The sequence below is a fragment of the Limanda limanda genome, chromosome 21 (genome assembly GCF_963576545.1).
Source record: "Limanda limanda chromosome 21, fLimLim1.1, whole genome shotgun sequence".
Lineage (NCBI taxonomy): Eukaryota > Metazoa > Chordata > Actinopteri > Pleuronectiformes > Pleuronectidae > Limanda > Limanda limanda.
The window spans coordinates 10,177,387-10,194,738 of record NC_083656.1 but is presented as its reverse complement, the minus strand read 5'-3'; the positions used below and the strand labels follow the sequence as shown (position 1 = coordinate 10,194,738).

The window sequence follows — 17,352 nt, the reverse complement described above, 5'->3', positions numbered from 1 at the left end:
CATTTTTCATTCATGAAAGGCTATGGGTTGCCTTTGTTCTGTTTGTGTGTGTCCCTGATTACAACTAATAAAGAAAATGGGTGGGGGGTGAAAGAAAATAAAGCGCACCTGCTCATTGGCTGATCTCCAGAGACGTGGCCCTTGATTCGCTCCAGCTCCGGGTGCAGGAGGCGGGACAACAGCTGGAAAACAAAGTTCTCCTCCTCTGTGCTCGGCACGTGCCAACACACACCCAAGGCCGCCACATCTCCGGCTCTGCCCCAGTCCTGGAGAAAAAGAGAGAGAGAGAATTTATCAGAAAGTAGAAAGAGAAAGAGATATGCCAGTTTTTCCACTGGAACGGCTGGCACACACAAACCAGCACAATCAATCCCCCTCAAACCCACAGGCCTGTTCATCTCCTGGTGTCGGATTATTTGAAACACATGTACACAGCTACCTAAAATATCCCAATGAACATGTTGTGTCACTTTTCAGTTTGATCCATGTCTTATCTGCTAACATGGAGGAGACCAGTATTTATGACCTATTGCCTTCTGCCACCTGCCATTAGGGGGCGATCAAGATGATCTTGCTTCAGCTGTCAGGATGTCCGTCTTTATAAACAATCTGTGGTCCTGTCACACATTTAGATCTGTGACTGTTGGCATAAAGGCAGACCATCAACTCTTTTCTAAATCCACGTTCATACCTTTTACACAGAGAGACAAAGCAGAATAAAAGGTACAACATTCCCACTTTGACCAGCCTGTGTAAAACGGGCTGTAGATAGTGACTAGTATTAGCTCATGTGCAGTTCGGTCCAGCAGTGCAGCCATTTGACCTCAGGTTGATAAACGCTTTTTAATAGTCTTCATGGAAGTTGAAATTGCAATGCAATTACCATCCTATTTAATTAAACTGCTGATGATGATTCTAATTTTACTTTTTACATTTCCTCGAAAACTTAAGTGTTTCCTGTCACTGACTTGATACTGTGATAACTGTAATGATGATCAGGGAGGTTAGAAAATAAGCAGGAGCTGAAACTGTGTAGTTAGAAACACAGAACAAGATTTAACTAAAGTTTGTAGGATAAAACAATGGTGATTGTTGTTTTGTGTCTTAAAGCAACAGCCTTTGGTGCAGTAAAGCCATGCAATAGTGTGTGTGTGTGTGTGTGTGTGTACCCGTATAGTGAGGTCAGTATCAAAGCCTCCAGAGGTGCTGCGGTACTCGGTGGGATAGATGAGGGACAGCGACCGGAATGTGTGCTCCAGCAGACTGCAGGCGAAAGTGTAAGCCTGTTTACAGCGCCGGCGCACGCATACACCAAGGATCCGCTCCAGGTCCCCCTGGTATTTTAACAGCTGTTCACCATCCACACGGGCAACCTAAACACAACACACACACACACACACACGAGACACAGGCAATTCAGAGGAGAGCTGTGTCTTAAATATTGAAGTTCTCCAGTAAATCACAGCATCTGGCTCACTCCCACTCGCGTGGAGCTCCCAGGAGTAATAAAACAAAACAGAGAGGGTATCAATATGTTCTGGTTAACGACAAAGCTCTTTGATATTTACGAGCGTGTAGGGTGCACGCTGCAAAAAGTGTCTTTGAGTCATCTTTTTTTTTTCTCACACAGCATCACAATTATAGTCTTATTCTGAAAAAACAAACAGAAGTGTCTGTTGACACCTTCAACTAAGGGAAGAGGTAAATCTCTACAGTTCTAGTAAAGATATATTCTTCAAGTTATTTGATTTGTGAAGGAATCAGGTAAATATGTGGACGCCACTATTCTAGAATAAATAATATTTGAATTTAAAACCAGAGTTATTAGGTGGAATATTTCTTGGAGTGTTGAAGCTCTTGGGACGTGATAGATCCTCGTCTCACCTCAGAGAGTAACTGGAGATTCCACAACAGCTCCTTATCCAGCTCATCTTCACTCTGCAAGTCCTCATCTACACAAACACACAGACACACACACAGGTCCTGACTGGAACATGTCAACAAATAATGGATGGACTAGGATGAAATGTAATAACTATGATGATAACATTCTATTTTTATTAAAAAATGTTACATGACCAAAAACCTGCAAAATTACATTCCCATCAGCCTGTGCTGAGTTTGGTTTATAGACATGTTTGCAGTGTTCTGCAAGCATGTTAGCATGATAACGTTAGCATTGTGCTCAAAATAGATCAGTCTACAACTTCTGGATAGCCTCATGCAGTTGCTAGCGTAGTTGTATTTTTTATCATATTGATTTTCTTTTGTTGCAATTTACACACATTGGATTGTTGGATTGATCGTTTGGTGTACATGAATACATAAATGATATTATTAAGTGCAGTACCTCCATAATTGTGTGACACTTATTTTCGTTCAATCTTGCCTCACACTTCACCTGCTAAAAAGCTACTTTGGCTTGTTTAATCACCAGCAAATACAAACGGACCAAAAAAAACTACAGATTTTTTGCTCCTCTCTTGACTTCACACTGCGACTAATAAGGCTCCTAATTGTTATGAGATCGCTGTGATCTGATAATGTGTTAAAATCACAAGAATGAAGATTTATCTTTAAAACATTTGGTTTCATTTAGCAGGGAATGAAGTTTTGAATGAACTCGTTCAAAGCTCATTAAGACTTTGTGCAAACACAATGTCTATTACTACACACACACACACAATGTGGTACTGACTGTCAGTAATCTGGTAAATGACGCTGCAGCAGTGAGGGACGAACAGACTGAGAGACTCAGCGGGATGACACTGCAAGTACAGACACAAACCCATTATTTAGGTACACAAGCAAAAACAGCTGAAAATCACATCATTAGGGACCGATTCCTCTAAAATGGCTAAATTACAACTTCCTCGGACAACTGTAAATTAAAATCTCCAACGATGACACATTCCTACCTTTGCTGCAGCTCGACACATGTCGGCCACCATCCTGCCGGACACGCATGTCTCGAAGATGTTGGAGGTGGCAAAATTATAAACCTTCTGCAGCGCCACCTGACAGGAGGAAAAAGAGACAATCAGATGATGTATGTGTAGCGGCTCATTTGTATTTATCGTACACATTTTGTGTAAGTGTGATTTTCTTCTACACACTGCACATAGATATAATTAAAAACATATGGTACTATACATGAGGGTTTATATGAGGGTAGTACTGCTGACGTTGGATTGACTTAATGGGAATGGTTTTGGATGAATGTAATGTAATGGTAGCGTCATAGTTGATTTGAGCTTATTTGATTAAGAGGGGTTTGGCAACACCAGCCCAAACTGAGCCCTGTCTACTTCGAATCATACTCTGTATATAAAGATGGGCGACATCTTGTCTGTGGTATAAATATGAAGTGAAAACATCCTGGATACAGGTGCCACCATCTTTGGGCTTTTGATGTAATTTGGATCCAGTGTCTCAGCTGTGAATCATGATGCTTCAAAAATATCGGTTTTCAGAACCTTTAAGTTTAGTGGTTTGCATCAAAAGCAAGAAGTTCAGGTAAGGTCAGAGTACAGTGAAGGTTGAAGTAAGAGTTTCAGGTTATTGAATTAATGACCTTAGTTAAAGACAGTGATGTTCCCTTTAAGGCAGAGACGTGGTAGAGAGGAGAGTGTTTCCTACCTTGTATACCTCTGTGGAGCACTGTGTTAGGACGGTGCTAACAGTGGAGGACAGGCCCAGCTCCACCAGGCTCTCCAGATGAGTCTGGGTATCCGTCTCTGTCTCATCTCTGGTCTGTTCCAGGGTGCTGCTGTCTATCAGAGCGAAACACCTGCACGAGCACAGATACGCACACATACTGTACTTAAGCACAGACTTATACATCTGTCAGCAATGGAAATGTCAACAGCGTTAAGGTGAGAAAAACCCGTGACTGTGAAGCTTCACTAAGTGACAGTTTGACTGGTTAATTTGTCTCTACCTGTCCAGGAACTGGAGAACGAAGTCTTCGAACTGGGCCGAAGCAAAACAAAGATCTTTCTCAATCTGAGAATGAGAGGCAGAGGTTATAAGTCAGACGTGCGTTCGTATGATACAAGTATGCTTTATTTTTATGTCTTGTATATGTGAACTGCTTTTATTCCAAAAAATGATTTATACTCGGGGGTCGCCGGCGTAATCAAATCAAATAGGTGTATATTGCTTCATATTGCAATTTTATAATTATATTTTGACTTTTACAACCTGCATTTGCATGTTTGTGATCATGTAAAAAAAGGTATTAAAAATAAAAGGGGCATATGTTGATATACTATGTCAAAATGAAAAAAAAAAGTTATATAGGCCATTTTGTACTGAAAAAAACAACAAGATGCCATCAATGCCATGGGAAACAGGAGCTAAACCAAAGAGCTCAGGCAGAGGCTGAAAAGACGGCTGTAGCGATGGACAGTATGAAGACAGTTATTTCTGAACATAAGAGCAGGTAAAGTAATAAAACAAATACAAATTAGAAACTTTTTGAGCATGGGAAAGCCCTCAAAAAGCCAATTTAACTTGGCGGAGAATAATAATAAGAATAAGAATCATTTCAATTTCAATAGGGCCTCCCACCGGAGGTGCTCGGGCCCTAATTATGAATATGAGCATAATATGTCTCCTTTAAATATGAAGCAGGAGCAAGGAGATGTAACCTTGGACAATTTTAGCACAATGACTAGAAACAGCTTTTGGTTGTTTGGCAACCTCACAGCAATAACATGACTCCAGGAAAACCCACGACAATGTTTTTTTGCTTTTGTTTAGTACAAATGAAACAAACATGTTAAATAGTGAACATTAGAAGTGCCGGTAGACAGACATGAATGTGATGAGGTGATTGAACTCTTCCTTTACGAAAAATATTGAAATCATTAATACAAGTTGCTTTTTGCTTATTATTGTATAGATGTTTATTTAATCTCTTGTGTGATTAAAAAGTTCATGTGTGTACCTCTGTGAGATCACTGTGTTGAGAAGGAGCGGAAGAACAATCCACTAAAGGCACCAGAGTGGTGAAGGTGGCGATGAACTGGAACGTTATCTGGACAGAGCGAAAAAGTGGGAAAAAACAGATCAATTGACATCGTCTGACGAGAACACGGCCAAAGTTAAATAACAGGGCAGATGTAAGCCAAGTAACTTTACTAAAAAAAGTATTAATTTAGCCTGGTGTGATTGATTAATGTAGTCTGGAGACAATGAGCACACCAAAAGAGAAACCAATCAGTTTTACAATCCAAGCAGAAACAGAAGACTGGGCCACATTAATTGTAAGTTCCTCAAACTGAGATATTCATCCCACTTTCAAGGATTATTAATAGGGTAGAGCAGAGTGCGCTAGAGAGGAATTTAATCAACAGGAGCTGCATTGTCTACTCACTGTCTAACAATTCTTCTTCATTACCAATCAACACCTCCATTACTCACCATGCACTTGCTGAAGTCGTTGGGGTCCACCCCTGGCAGACAGCCCATGAGCAGTGGGAGAACGTGCGCACGGCCCTCTGGGTAATGGTTGTTGGGGGAAACCAGGCTGCGGGCCATGCCGATCATGCAGCTGAGGGTGGCGGTGAGGGTGTGCGGTTCTGTCAGGGTCTCCATCGCCGCATAGGTTCTGTTATATGCGAGACACAAGGAGGTAAATGAGTAAAGATGCCAAATGAGGTGAAAGTTGCAGGTGTCTACTTGCCTTCTGAGAGTGAGGCAAGGTAATTACGACAATTTGGTTGGTGATTATCGACATCATCAACACTTGCAGCAGTTGTGTGACACAGAGCTCATGGAGGACACAAAAGCTCTCTACAGAAATGTGGTGGATGAGTGTTCTTTACAAATTGGAGGGTCTCCGTTCGGCTCCTTTAGACTGCACGTCAAAGCATCCATGGGAACAATTCTAAATGCCCCGATGTAGCATCAGTGTGCAAATGTGTTTTTTCTCTTATGAAAGTGATCCAGTGATACTCGTCTGCACATCCATGGAGTAGCAACAAACAGGTCCTGCCAATGGCTAAATCGGCAAGCAACTATTTACTTCCTGTTAACATCCAGTAGAACACTCAAATCATATTTTATATTATCAAACCCAAAATCAAAGTAAGACAATGAATAATAATCGGAAGTTGATCGATATTCATTAATCAATATAAATATTAATATAAGTTTTATAGTGCATAAGTTCCTGTTGACATTGTTCATACAAGACAAATACTTACTTCTCAAGTACGGGTGGAATGACAAGTTCTGGTGTGAGGAGAGCCAGGTTCTGCAGAGCGAAGGCTGCGTCCGTACTGCCGGTTTTACTGCACATCACCAGAGGAGGGCGCACACACACACACACACACGCACACACACACGGATATAATCAGTGATGACCAATCTTTGTGGAGATTAGGTTTATTGTGTGATCGCTAGTGACCCACAGCAGGGTTTGAACCTCCTAGATAAAGGGTTGGAAGTGATTCAAATGATATGTTGAAATGTTAACAGCTTTATTATAAACACCAGGTAAACACAGGTTTTTTAATTTAGAGGTCAAAGACTACGTGGTCAAATTATCATTGAATTGCTTTTGAAAATGTGTGTTAGATTTCTCCAAAGGTTCAGTTTTCTCCCTAATTTAACTAACTAACTGGACGGGGCTTATGTATCTGAGGAAAAGAACATTGGTGAACAAAAGCTCTGGATGAAAACTCGGACGCTTGGAGGAATTTTGTTCATTAAACGCATATTACAGGGACAGTGCTGCAGAGACATCACACCTACTCCCACAGTGACACCTATAGTTTCTAATTCTGCCCGAGTAGAAACAGTTTCTATCCGTCTTCCCACGTAGCAGGAGATGGTCTTACACTCTCTTTGTTTTTAAATGTCATCTTACAACTTATTTTAAGAGAACTGCTCTACTGAACAACCAATATTATCCTTGTTTCGTAAACTCTTGTTGAGTATACTTCATCACAAACAATTTATCTGTCGCTCCCTTTCGGTTATGCTCCTAATTTAAGCCCTTGTTTTTATGCACTGTCATTGCAGCTATTGAAATTTCTCCAGATCTCCAGTGTCTCAACTCTTCATGCTCACATTAAGAAGGAGAGGTTGTATTTCTGTATTGTCGTTGGCACTATGGCCGTCATCAAAGTGTAGTACCTGAACATAGCCAACAGGGTGGCGCCCATGAGACTGCGGGTGAACTCCTGCAGGTCTGCATCAGTCAGCTGCTGCCACTCCGGAACCACTGTGATCCAGTTGGGTTCCGTGTTGCGTTCTCTGTGCACACGGCGCACAACACTCGCCGGGAGCCGCTGAAGCAGCCGCATGAGCCGAGACTGCAAACACAAACACACACAAAAAGGCATACGTGCTTACATATTCAATATTAACATTATCATCTGCAGACACATTTGCACAGTCAGTCATAAACGGATCACTGATATCGTTCTTTTCTCCAGCACTTGTGCTTGTCGTTATTGTGATGTTAGTGTGAAGAGTGCCAGACGACTCCTGAACGACAGGTTCTAAATCAGAGGCGTTTGTCAGCAAGCGGCTGAAAACGCATTTACATCTTTCTCACAGTGGGAAAGTGTGTTTGATGGAAAGAGAGAGACTTACCTGCCAGCGACCATGATTGGAGGGATGGTAGAACGAGGCGATGCTGTTGAAGAGGCAGGTCAACTCTCTCTGTGCAGGGTTTCCTCGGCCACCCTGCAGGAATATAAAGTCGGTAGGCAACTAAGAAGCTACAATGAAAGTATATTTTATCCAATAATGGAATTTCTTACACCTGAATGGAAAACTCAAATTATTTTCGGGCTATGCAAATGTCTCTGAAGAGAGCATATGTGTGTATTTAAAGAAGTAACATTAATCGGGTTCTTTCTGGAGAGGAGGGCCACAGTCTGCAAAACACAGTGGAAGGAATGTTGCTGGTTCCATTCTTCATTACCTCTCAGAAGCAACAGAGCTATCGTTCAAGGCAGAGCCAGCATTGCTAATCACAATCATATATTTTGGTCCTACCCTGTCCTCCTCGCTTACTTGAAGAATATCCATCACAGGTGTCTACTATAAACCTCCAAGCTACGTTGACTGAGCACTGGACAGACCTATTTCATCAGATATATAGGAAGAAATGTACTTATTTCCTCAGAGTACTGCAAGATAAATTTACCAAAAAATACTCTTCAGCTAGATTAACTTTATCAGACTCTGAAGACGAGTCATGAAATGTGTGTGTAACTTGCAGATTACCATTCCTTACATGAGTTATCTTGCTGTACATAGTTCTGTTTTCCGCGAAACAGAAATGATACGAGCAAAATATGGGCGATGGGGAAAGAATCTAATAAATTCCCATCTGGATATTTTATAGTGTTTTCTTATGGCTGAACATTAAAATTTGGAGAAGCAAAATCTTAATGGTGAACGTAATGGAAAGTGATACGAATCTGGATGTTTTTCTTTCTATTTTCTCACCCTTAAGCACTTGATGTGATATATAATAAACAAAACAGTCACATATCTACTGGATATCTATATCATGAATCTTCAGGAGGAGAAAGTCGGCCCTGTGCGTACCAGGAGTGCTGTGATCCACAACACCAAGTGTCCAATGTCGTAGGCGTTGGTCAGATAACGCGGTGCCACCATCTGACTGACCCCAACTGGAAGGTTTAGACTGCGCAGGATCCTGGTGAAAATCTACACACATACACACACACATACACACAACCTTATGATGGAGAGTTTCACCCAACACAGATGGCCCAGCTGTTGCCAATACTTAGACTCCAATGCATCTCAAAATATCTGTAAATGACTCACGGTGGGAATAAAAGGGGTCCAGTCCACGTAGCCGATGTTATCATTGGCAAGTCGAGCAAACAGGTTCACAAGGTGCTGCAACATCAAACAAACATTCACGTGAATATAAAGAGCATTCCCACGAGTCAAGGCTGTCATTCCGAGAATTACATATAGCCACTTTAAAAGAAAGAGAGCGAGACAGGTACGGTGGGGCGCTTTGGGCCAAGAGGCTTCGGCGAAAAACAGAGCTTAGACACAAGTGGAAAATCTATTTCTGCAAGTCAAGTGGAGACCAATACTCGGATACTTCAATCATCCTCGTCAGGAAATGGAGAGAAGTGCAAATGAATCTTTCCATTCAGAGGAAACAGGAAAGCGACATCATGATTCATTGCTAAAGAAGTGAAAAATACCTTTTTAAATCCTTTATTTGGCGTTGAAGATTTATGAGGAAATGTGAGAGGAGGAAGTTTCATGCATTTTTAATGCGGGACTTTCATTTTGCATAAAGAAGTTAATTTTAATGCAAGTGGACAGTTTGTAAATGTAGTTGTCACGATTTATAAAGAATGAGAAAATACCTGAAATACTTTGCGTGTATGTTTGTGTTTTATTATGGAGACTTATGTGTTCCTCGTAGGAGGAAAAAGCAAGTCCACATAATGCAAATCATCAACACCATTGTGTGTGTGTGTGTGTGTGTGTGTGTGTGTGTGTGTGTTTGTGTGTGTCTGTGTGTGTGTGTGTGTGTGTGTGTGTGTGTGTGTGTGTGTGTGTGTGTGTGTGAGTGTGTGTGTGTGTGTGTGTGTGTGTGTGTGTGTTTGTCTCACCCCTTCCCAGCTTGGCTGATTTTGGACGGCCACCCAAAGGTTCATTAATTCATCAAACCACAACCTGAAAAAACACACAGAGAAAAAAACCTTTATATTCATATCCGCTGACCCACACGCATGGCCACTGATGCACGCAAACACACACACACACACACACACACCTGAGGCTGAATTCCCCTCATCTATCTCTAATTCCCCACAATATGAACTAGCACCCTCCCTCGTACATTCTGGGAGAGCGAGCGCGCGAGAGAGAAAAACTGGAAAAAATAAAAAGAAGAGTATTAAAGATGATGTATTGTGGAAACTGCAGAAACTGCTGATGAAACCAAGAGTAAATCCAGACAAATAGCTTGCGAAAGAGTGAATATAAAGAATTCACTCGGTAGCCACAACTATGAAGGGTGTGCAGGTTTTCCAGGAAAGAGAAAAAATCTGCAAAACAAAGAGAGGGAAAACCCTGCTAACACAAGAAGAATGCTGTTTATCCAAGCTCCCAGGTGCAAGGGTGTAAACGCTTGCAGAGACGGCAAATGTGGTTATGGACATGAAATGCACTCTTATGTTCATGCATTTTGATGCAACTAAATCCTTAAACTCTAACACATTTGACCTAACTCTGTTGCTCTTCATGAAGCCTTTGTGTTAGCTCTGATTCTGACAAGCTGGACTTGGCGTCCAAACCTGATGCTAGGCAGATCCATTCAAGTTGGCCCACTTACTGGAAGGCCTGGTCGTGTTCCTCCAGGGGCATGATGGTGGGCAGGAACAGCTCCATGTTGCTGATGGCCTTCTGCATGACCACGTCAAACACGCACAGCAGGGGGCGCCACTCATCTAGCATCTCCTTGGTGGAAGACGCGGGGAAATACCTGGGAAAGTACACACACACACACACACAAACACACACACAGACACAAACAGCACATAAGTGAGTACAAACAGATGCAGGCAGAGTGGAAATGCAAATACACACACTACAGCACGCAGCTCAACTGCAGATCAAAGCTGTACATTATCCGCAGCACAAATTACACGATCACAGACAATGAGACTTACAGTCGGCAGCTTTTGATCAAAGCCTTCAGAATGTGATCCACTGAGCTGAAAACAAGCACAGAGAGGAGGTGTGTGAGTGTGTGTTTGTGCAGGAATTCTGCTTTGACTCTCTTTGCAAGATCCACAAGTTCTCACCGGGGATAAAGCAAAATTTCAGCATTCAGGCTCAACCTAAAATGATATTCATCATCACTGAATCTGTTATTTTTTAATAAATCTGTGATTCTACCAGCTGTCAGTGAATTGCAGGATGCAGTACCATAATACGCCACTGGGAAAAGTCCCCTGTCTGTGTTGATGTGTTGGCCACAGCAGTTGGGGGGTAATGACCTAAAGGGAACTTTATTGGAAGTGAATGTGACGTTTAGGGTTTTGAAAAGGCAACTTCTCAGAGTAAATCCCTCCTTATATCATGATAAACATCAATTTTTATTAATAGACCATTAATTAACTGACCCTTCTCTGCACTATTTGACATATTTACAATCCAAATTCCTCAGGAAAAGATGATTATTTTCAGGTCTAAGGTTGAGTATAGATTTGTAGTAGAGCTAATGCATGCATTTACTCTTTTGGCAAAGGTCAGATGTGAGCATACTGTTGTGTCTGTACTCAGTCAGTATTTCTAAGGCTATTTTCAGTTGTTAGGCTTACATCTGTTTCTCTGTTATCCAGGAGAGGGTCCAGGAATTACGTGGTTCAGAACAGGAAAAACACTGCAATCACGTGGTGTCGGCATAATCGGAAAAATATGTTATGTAATGGGAAAATTCACTTTAACGCCACCTCATGTCACAAGAAGAGTCTGAGAAAGTTCTGGTATACAAGTTCCCAAATTGCGCAAGTCATCACTTATTAACAAATTAACATAATTGTACAATCGGCTCTATATAGTAGCTTTTAATGCTTGTGATATCTTCTCAAATGTGACACTTTTGTCATTTGCAAACTGAATATTCCATCTCTATTTCCTTCCAAACAACACTTTTTAGCCAATAAATTAATCTGCATAAGTTTTAAATTATTTATATTCCTGTCACACCTGATCTTTTTTCTTTTTTGCTGTTTGTTGGGTGTTTTTTTCATATTAGGAGCATATATGAAACGGTGACATTTTAAGAATGCAAATAAGCGTATTTGCAGATAGGTATTTAGGATAATTTTCCACGTAAGCAGCAACATCAAACAATAAAACATAGCAGCAGGTTAATGTAAAGGTAAAAGTACATACTTGGGGAGCCAGATGAGTCCAAGGTGCTCCGTTTTGGAGTAGATGATCCTCTCATGCAGATCATAGAGTGGTCGCCATGGCAACTGTAGGTCATCTCTGGACAGTAGTTCCTTCTTCCTGTTTGAAAGACGCTGTCAGTCATTATGATCCATCCAGCCAAGCTATACAGAGTTTTTGCTGAAGAGTGGGCATGTTCTTTGACATTTAAAACTTCACAGAACATTTGAAAAGAAACATGAAATCACCCTCTTGTCACAGAGCTGAAGTCAAAGTCTCGGTAATGAAGTTATATTGATGTGAGAAACCACAGGGTGTCTGAAAGAGTCGGTAATTGTGAGAAAGTGAGTCACTGCCTCACCGGCTGCGCTCAACACGACGACTGCCAACATCCAGGCATGTCGGCAAACACAACACCGTGACTCTTTGTTTTCAACAAAACGGAACTGCGCTGACAGCTGCAGACACTTGTAATTTGTAGGTGTAGACTCGGCTGGTATAAAAAGTAGTCACAACACAACTGGTTACATAAGACGCTCTATTGAGAAAAGTTCAAAAAGGGCTTTTAAGATCTGAAAATAGAAGCAAATGGCTTTTTTGCAGGCTAAAATGAAGTGAAGTAGCCTTTTTCTGGAAATCTTGATTTTTTACAAAGAACCTTTTAAGATTTAAAATTGCTTGGTACCTGGTGTGCCCCTGAGGAAAACTTTCTAAGCCTTAAAGCTGCCTCTGTGCTTTCTTTGAATGACTTGCTCCTTTGTTAAACTCACAACTCTTATTGCAACTAACTGCACAGAAAAGGTTGAGCATCCCTGCACAGAAGAATATGCGCAGTTTCCACAGCCTCAGTTTCTTCTTGTCTCCTCGTTGTCTCATTCGTCTCCCAGCTATGGAACAGACTCTCAATGGGCGGATTTGACAAATGAAGAGAAGATGAAGCGACCGTGAAAGAAGGGAGGAGGGATGGAAAAAAGGAAAACGCCTTTTGAGACATGATGCGTTAAGTAGAGTATCAAATTCATCTCTCAGCAGCGAGACATTCAATATACAGTTAACCCAGATCTCTCTCTGTTCATCTGATGGAAAACACTGAGACAAATGACATCTACATCCAGATGCTGTTTCGGAATGGATGTGAGAATCGTGGAAACAACTGCAGAGGACTGGGAGGTGATGAATGTGTCTGTCTTGGATAATATCGAGCAGTCACAGGAGATGTGACAGGAATGATTTGAAAAGAAAAAAGCAGTGAGTTAAGAAATAGGCTTTCAAAGTAACAAATGTACACACAGGTGGGGTACGATACCTCAGTCTGTCGGTACAGATGTGTACAGGTGTGTACTTGTACTGTACGATGATGAGGTTATTGTTTTTCACTTGAGCGTTCCGACATTTTGCTTCACGTTAAACATTAACTGCAGCACGTTTCAGAGGGCAAAAGCATTCACTGAAAGCACTTTTTATTCCTTAACACATATTTGACAGATATAATTACTAGTTTAATTAAGTTTTTTGTATCAAAAACATTTCAAGCTGACAAAAACATTGGTTCCCTAACCGGCTCTAACGCAAATCTGCTTATACACTATTGACAATCTAGTAACCCATCAACCAAAATAGCCATAATCTATGTATATAGAAGTTATTTTACTTTTGACTTTGAATATGACTGCGGACTTTTCATAGCCACTTTATATAAGCTATGCACAGGTGTTCAGGGTCAGGGTTAAACTGCAAGAGCTATCAAAAGTAATCAAAAAAACATTAAAATACCACATGTATTTGGAACATCGTCATGGAAACGATAGCTTAGGATGGAGCAAGACCACTTTAAATATATACGTTTTGCTAAAAGGTAAAACTGCATTTTGATGTCCACATGCTACAATATTATGTAGTCAAATAATAACGCATAAAAGTAATTTAGTCTGTGAACTTATTCTGAAACAATAGTTATACAGTTATCTTATCTATATAAGATGAACTTATATATTAGCCACTATCACAGCCAATGGTCAATGCTGTATCAACAAAAAACCCTGAGTGCATTGAATTGGGTTATGGTGCATTTTACTACTAATGAGTTTTAGTATATATATGTAAAAGGTAGATTGTGTAATGTCCTCTTTTTGTTGGTTGGTGAGTTTGTCAGTGTGATGGCCGTATTATACGGATTCAATTTCAGGTTTATGGTTTCGCTCACTCACATCAGCATCACGGGTTTTGTTATTTTCTTTGCACTCACATTAGTGATCAAACACAACCAGTTACTTTTGGTTAGGTTCTTGTAAGGTGCTATAATTCTGACACGGCATTGTATTCTGAATGAGGTGTGCACATTGGACCAGACTAAGTATATCAGCATGGGGGGAGGATATCAAGTTTGATTTGTTTTCTGTTTTGTTCCCCCCCCTATCATTTGTACATGATCAGCCAGCTTTTATGTCTCCCCTTTATCTCATTTGTGGGGTCAGTAGTTACAGTTTTTCTCAGTTGTTAACACACAAAAAGCAAAAATTCGCCACAATTTGCACAACATTCACTTCATGTACCAATAGCTTGACCCAATTTGGCACTACTTCACACTCCCTTATCTCATTAGACTCTGACTTTCCTTCTTTACACTCTGATGTAAATTACACATGAAATTACACTGAAATTGTAGATATGGTTCATGAGAACAACGCTATCACACTCAGACAAATAAAAACTAGGATCCTGGTTGACCATGCTACATTTTGAAACGTCCAGACCGCCAGCCTCTCTACATTAGACCGTATTCTTCATAGGAATGCCAAGCGGATGAAACAAGTGAACAGGGTCCCATTCGATCGGAACACAGACGCATCAAGGAGTTACGGCAAGAGTTTGTGCTTGTTACTACCGTTAGTATTCAGCACTGACACATGCATGTATTTTACCTGTAATCCAATATTGTTCCTTTTCTACAGTGTCTCACTGTAGCCCACTGTGTTGACCTCTCTGTGTCCATACTGTAACTTGCATTATCATGCTGTCTGTGTCAGTACTGTACTGTTCTCTGTGTGTACTGAAATAAACCTTTTTGTGTGCTGTTTTATGTTTGACTATGAAAAAAGTAGGCCTACACTGAGACAGTTTACAAAAGGAGAAATGGCTAATTCTCCAGAGTCAGTCATTCATATGGTGTGTTCCATTTTGATGATTGTGTTTTCAATTTTGCACTTCAGTGTGCTGTAAATGCTTGGAAGTGTGTAAGCAAATGCTTAGTTGTGTGTTCTCAATAAATGGTATGTGTGTGTCATTTGAAAACATGGCTGTGTGTACCAAATGAAAACACGAGTTCCATTTTGATGGCAATGAGTCATCTTGCAAAGGGAGTGTCAGGTTTAGCATTTTGTGTGTGAGGTTTTCAGTTTTCTGTGTGCAGTTTTGAGAAAGCCGTTATTGTTTTGAAAAACGTGTGTTAACAATTGTGAAAAACTGTCTAATGTCCCATTTTGTGAGCAGTATTTTTTAGCAGAGTTGTCCATTTATTTTCCATTCCTTTGTATTTTCATATTTTTGGGTGAGATTAATCCCATCTTTAAAAAAGTAACCCTGTGCTTGTTTCTCATCTGAATTTGTGTGTAGAACCATCTTATTTCTACTTTTTCTATTTTCTGATAGAAAAGTTAAATCTTTAATTTAAAATTTAAGATTTAGCAGATTGCATTGAATTGATTGAGATCACTCTCTAGACACTGCAGATCGGGAGATGCAAGTGAGGAATCCACTTTAACGCACCATGTTACTGCACATCAGCATACTGCTTGTATAGCACAGTGATGTTTACCACCATGCTGCTCTGTGATCTCATAATACTGAAGGATACCAAAGGGCAAGAGAGGCTGATGCTGGGATATTCAGGTTTCTCAAGTCAAAAGCTCCCTTGGCTATAAACATGTCTGTGTGTCAATGCATGTCGTACTGAATATTAACTTTTCTGTCATGTTTTTTTAGTTGTGTGGTTATTCCCTGTGCTGTGTATTTCATCCAGCAGCTGGCTGGCCAGACATGTATCTCCCCTGCCTCATCCTCCAGCTACTCCTGGGGGATCCAGAGGAATCCCCAGTCAGGATGGGATATATAATCCCTCCAGCATGATCTGGGCCTGCCCTGAGGTCCACTGGGAGGCACATGGGCTGCATCCAGATCAGACGCCTGAACCACCTCAACTGGCTTCTTTTTTAATGCGTATAGATGCTGCACTTCTAACCCAGATCCATCCAGATGTCTGTGCTCCATTTACCAAGTCCCTGAGGGCGAGGAGCTCAGATATCACTTATGCTGTGTGTGTGTGTGTGTGTGTGTGTGTGTGGGTGTATGGGGGTTATTGTCAAAACCCACTTGAGTAGGTGGATGAGCAGCCGGGCGTAGCTCTGCATCATGTGGGGCTCCAGGTTGGGCAGCGTGACCAACTCGTAGAGCAGCTTGATGAAGAGGATGTGGTCCTCTTTGCTGAACCTGCAGCCATACAGCTTCAGAAACCTGGAGGTGAGAGGTGACCGTCAGTAAACAGACAGGGTCAGTGGCCCAAGGTCTCAACATGAAGCCTCGAATAAACTCACTGAATCTGAGCGGGTGCCAAGTGGACAAATTGAATTAAAAGTTTAGACTTTATTTAAAGGACTTGATGAACCAACGTCATAGCCTGATGCCCTTATGGACTTTTAAGGCAAACACAAAGCTGTGGGAAACATCACGTCTCCTCTTAAACACAAAGTGAAAACTGTTTGATGAGAAATGGAATAGGATATAGAAAACAAGATATTGTAGAGATAGAAAGCGAAATAAAATAGCATACTCTTTACTTTAGGTTACTCCCCGAGCCAAATCTAATACACTTAAGAATCTAGTTATTCATCCCCTTTTTTCCATTTTTTATATCCCTCTTTTTTCTTTTCTTTTTCTCTTCTTTCATTTGGTGAATTACTGCAATTATCATTATTATTTAAGGGCTTTTTCCTGTAACCTCTCCCTCTTCCATCAAATGGATGATTTCTTATATATTATAGTTATCATTTATTATCAATCAGTGGTGTTGAGACTGAGTGTGGAGTGGAATGAGAGGGGGTGTGGGAATATGTGGTTATTATAAATCTGAGTAATACCTTCTCTTTCTCTCTTTTGGAGAAGTAACTACTGTCAGGGATCAGACTCAAAGACATAAAGTGAGCTCTAAGTGATACTGATATTATCTGCTTTTCTTCCCCTTTTGCTTCAGTGCAACAGACCTTAAGGTCTAGTACTGAGTATTACTTAATATTTATCATAGCTGTTGCCACCTGTAAGGGATACTGGACATGCAGTATAACAATATGATTTCCCTGCAGCACATAGATATTGATCTAAATACTATGTTTTATATTAGTCAATCAAAAACACTGTCCAAAGAAGATCATGGAGTAA

The 17,352-nt window shown here is 40.8% G+C and overlaps 1 protein-coding gene across 1 annotated transcript in view; it reads right to left on the bottom strand.

Annotated features, from left to right (window-relative positions):
• LOC133027972 (proteasome activator complex subunit 4B-like) overlaps positions 1-17,352 on the bottom strand; it is a 34,830-nt gene that overhangs the window by 17,180 nt on the left and 298 nt on the right. Inside the window, exons 2-20 of the mRNA XM_061095156.1 lie at positions 16,291-16,431; positions 11,926-12,042; positions 10,695-10,739; positions 10,358-10,507; positions 9,633-9,696; positions 8,821-8,895; positions 8,575-8,697; positions 7,609-7,701; positions 7,147-7,325; positions 6,213-6,299; positions 5,428-5,614; positions 4,952-5,041; positions 3,941-4,005; positions 3,640-3,790; positions 2,919-3,017; positions 2,699-2,768; positions 1,885-1,952; positions 1,170-1,373; positions 109-266 (exon numbers count right to left, since the gene is read on the bottom strand). Of these exons, the coding sequence (XP_060951139.1) occupies positions 109-266; positions 1,170-1,373; positions 1,885-1,952; positions 2,699-2,768; positions 2,919-3,017; positions 3,640-3,790; positions 3,941-4,005; positions 4,952-5,041; positions 5,428-5,614; positions 6,213-6,299; positions 7,147-7,325; positions 7,609-7,701; positions 8,575-8,697; positions 8,821-8,895; positions 9,633-9,696; positions 10,358-10,507; positions 10,695-10,739; positions 11,926-12,042; positions 16,291-16,431 (2,166 nt within the window). The remainder of the gene's footprint in view (positions 1-108; positions 267-1,169; positions 1,374-1,884; positions 1,953-2,698; positions 2,769-2,918; positions 3,018-3,639; positions 3,791-3,940; positions 4,006-4,951; positions 5,042-5,427; positions 5,615-6,212; positions 6,300-7,146; positions 7,326-7,608; positions 7,702-8,574; positions 8,698-8,820; positions 8,896-9,632; positions 9,697-10,357; positions 10,508-10,694; positions 10,740-11,925; positions 12,043-16,290; positions 16,432-17,352) is intronic.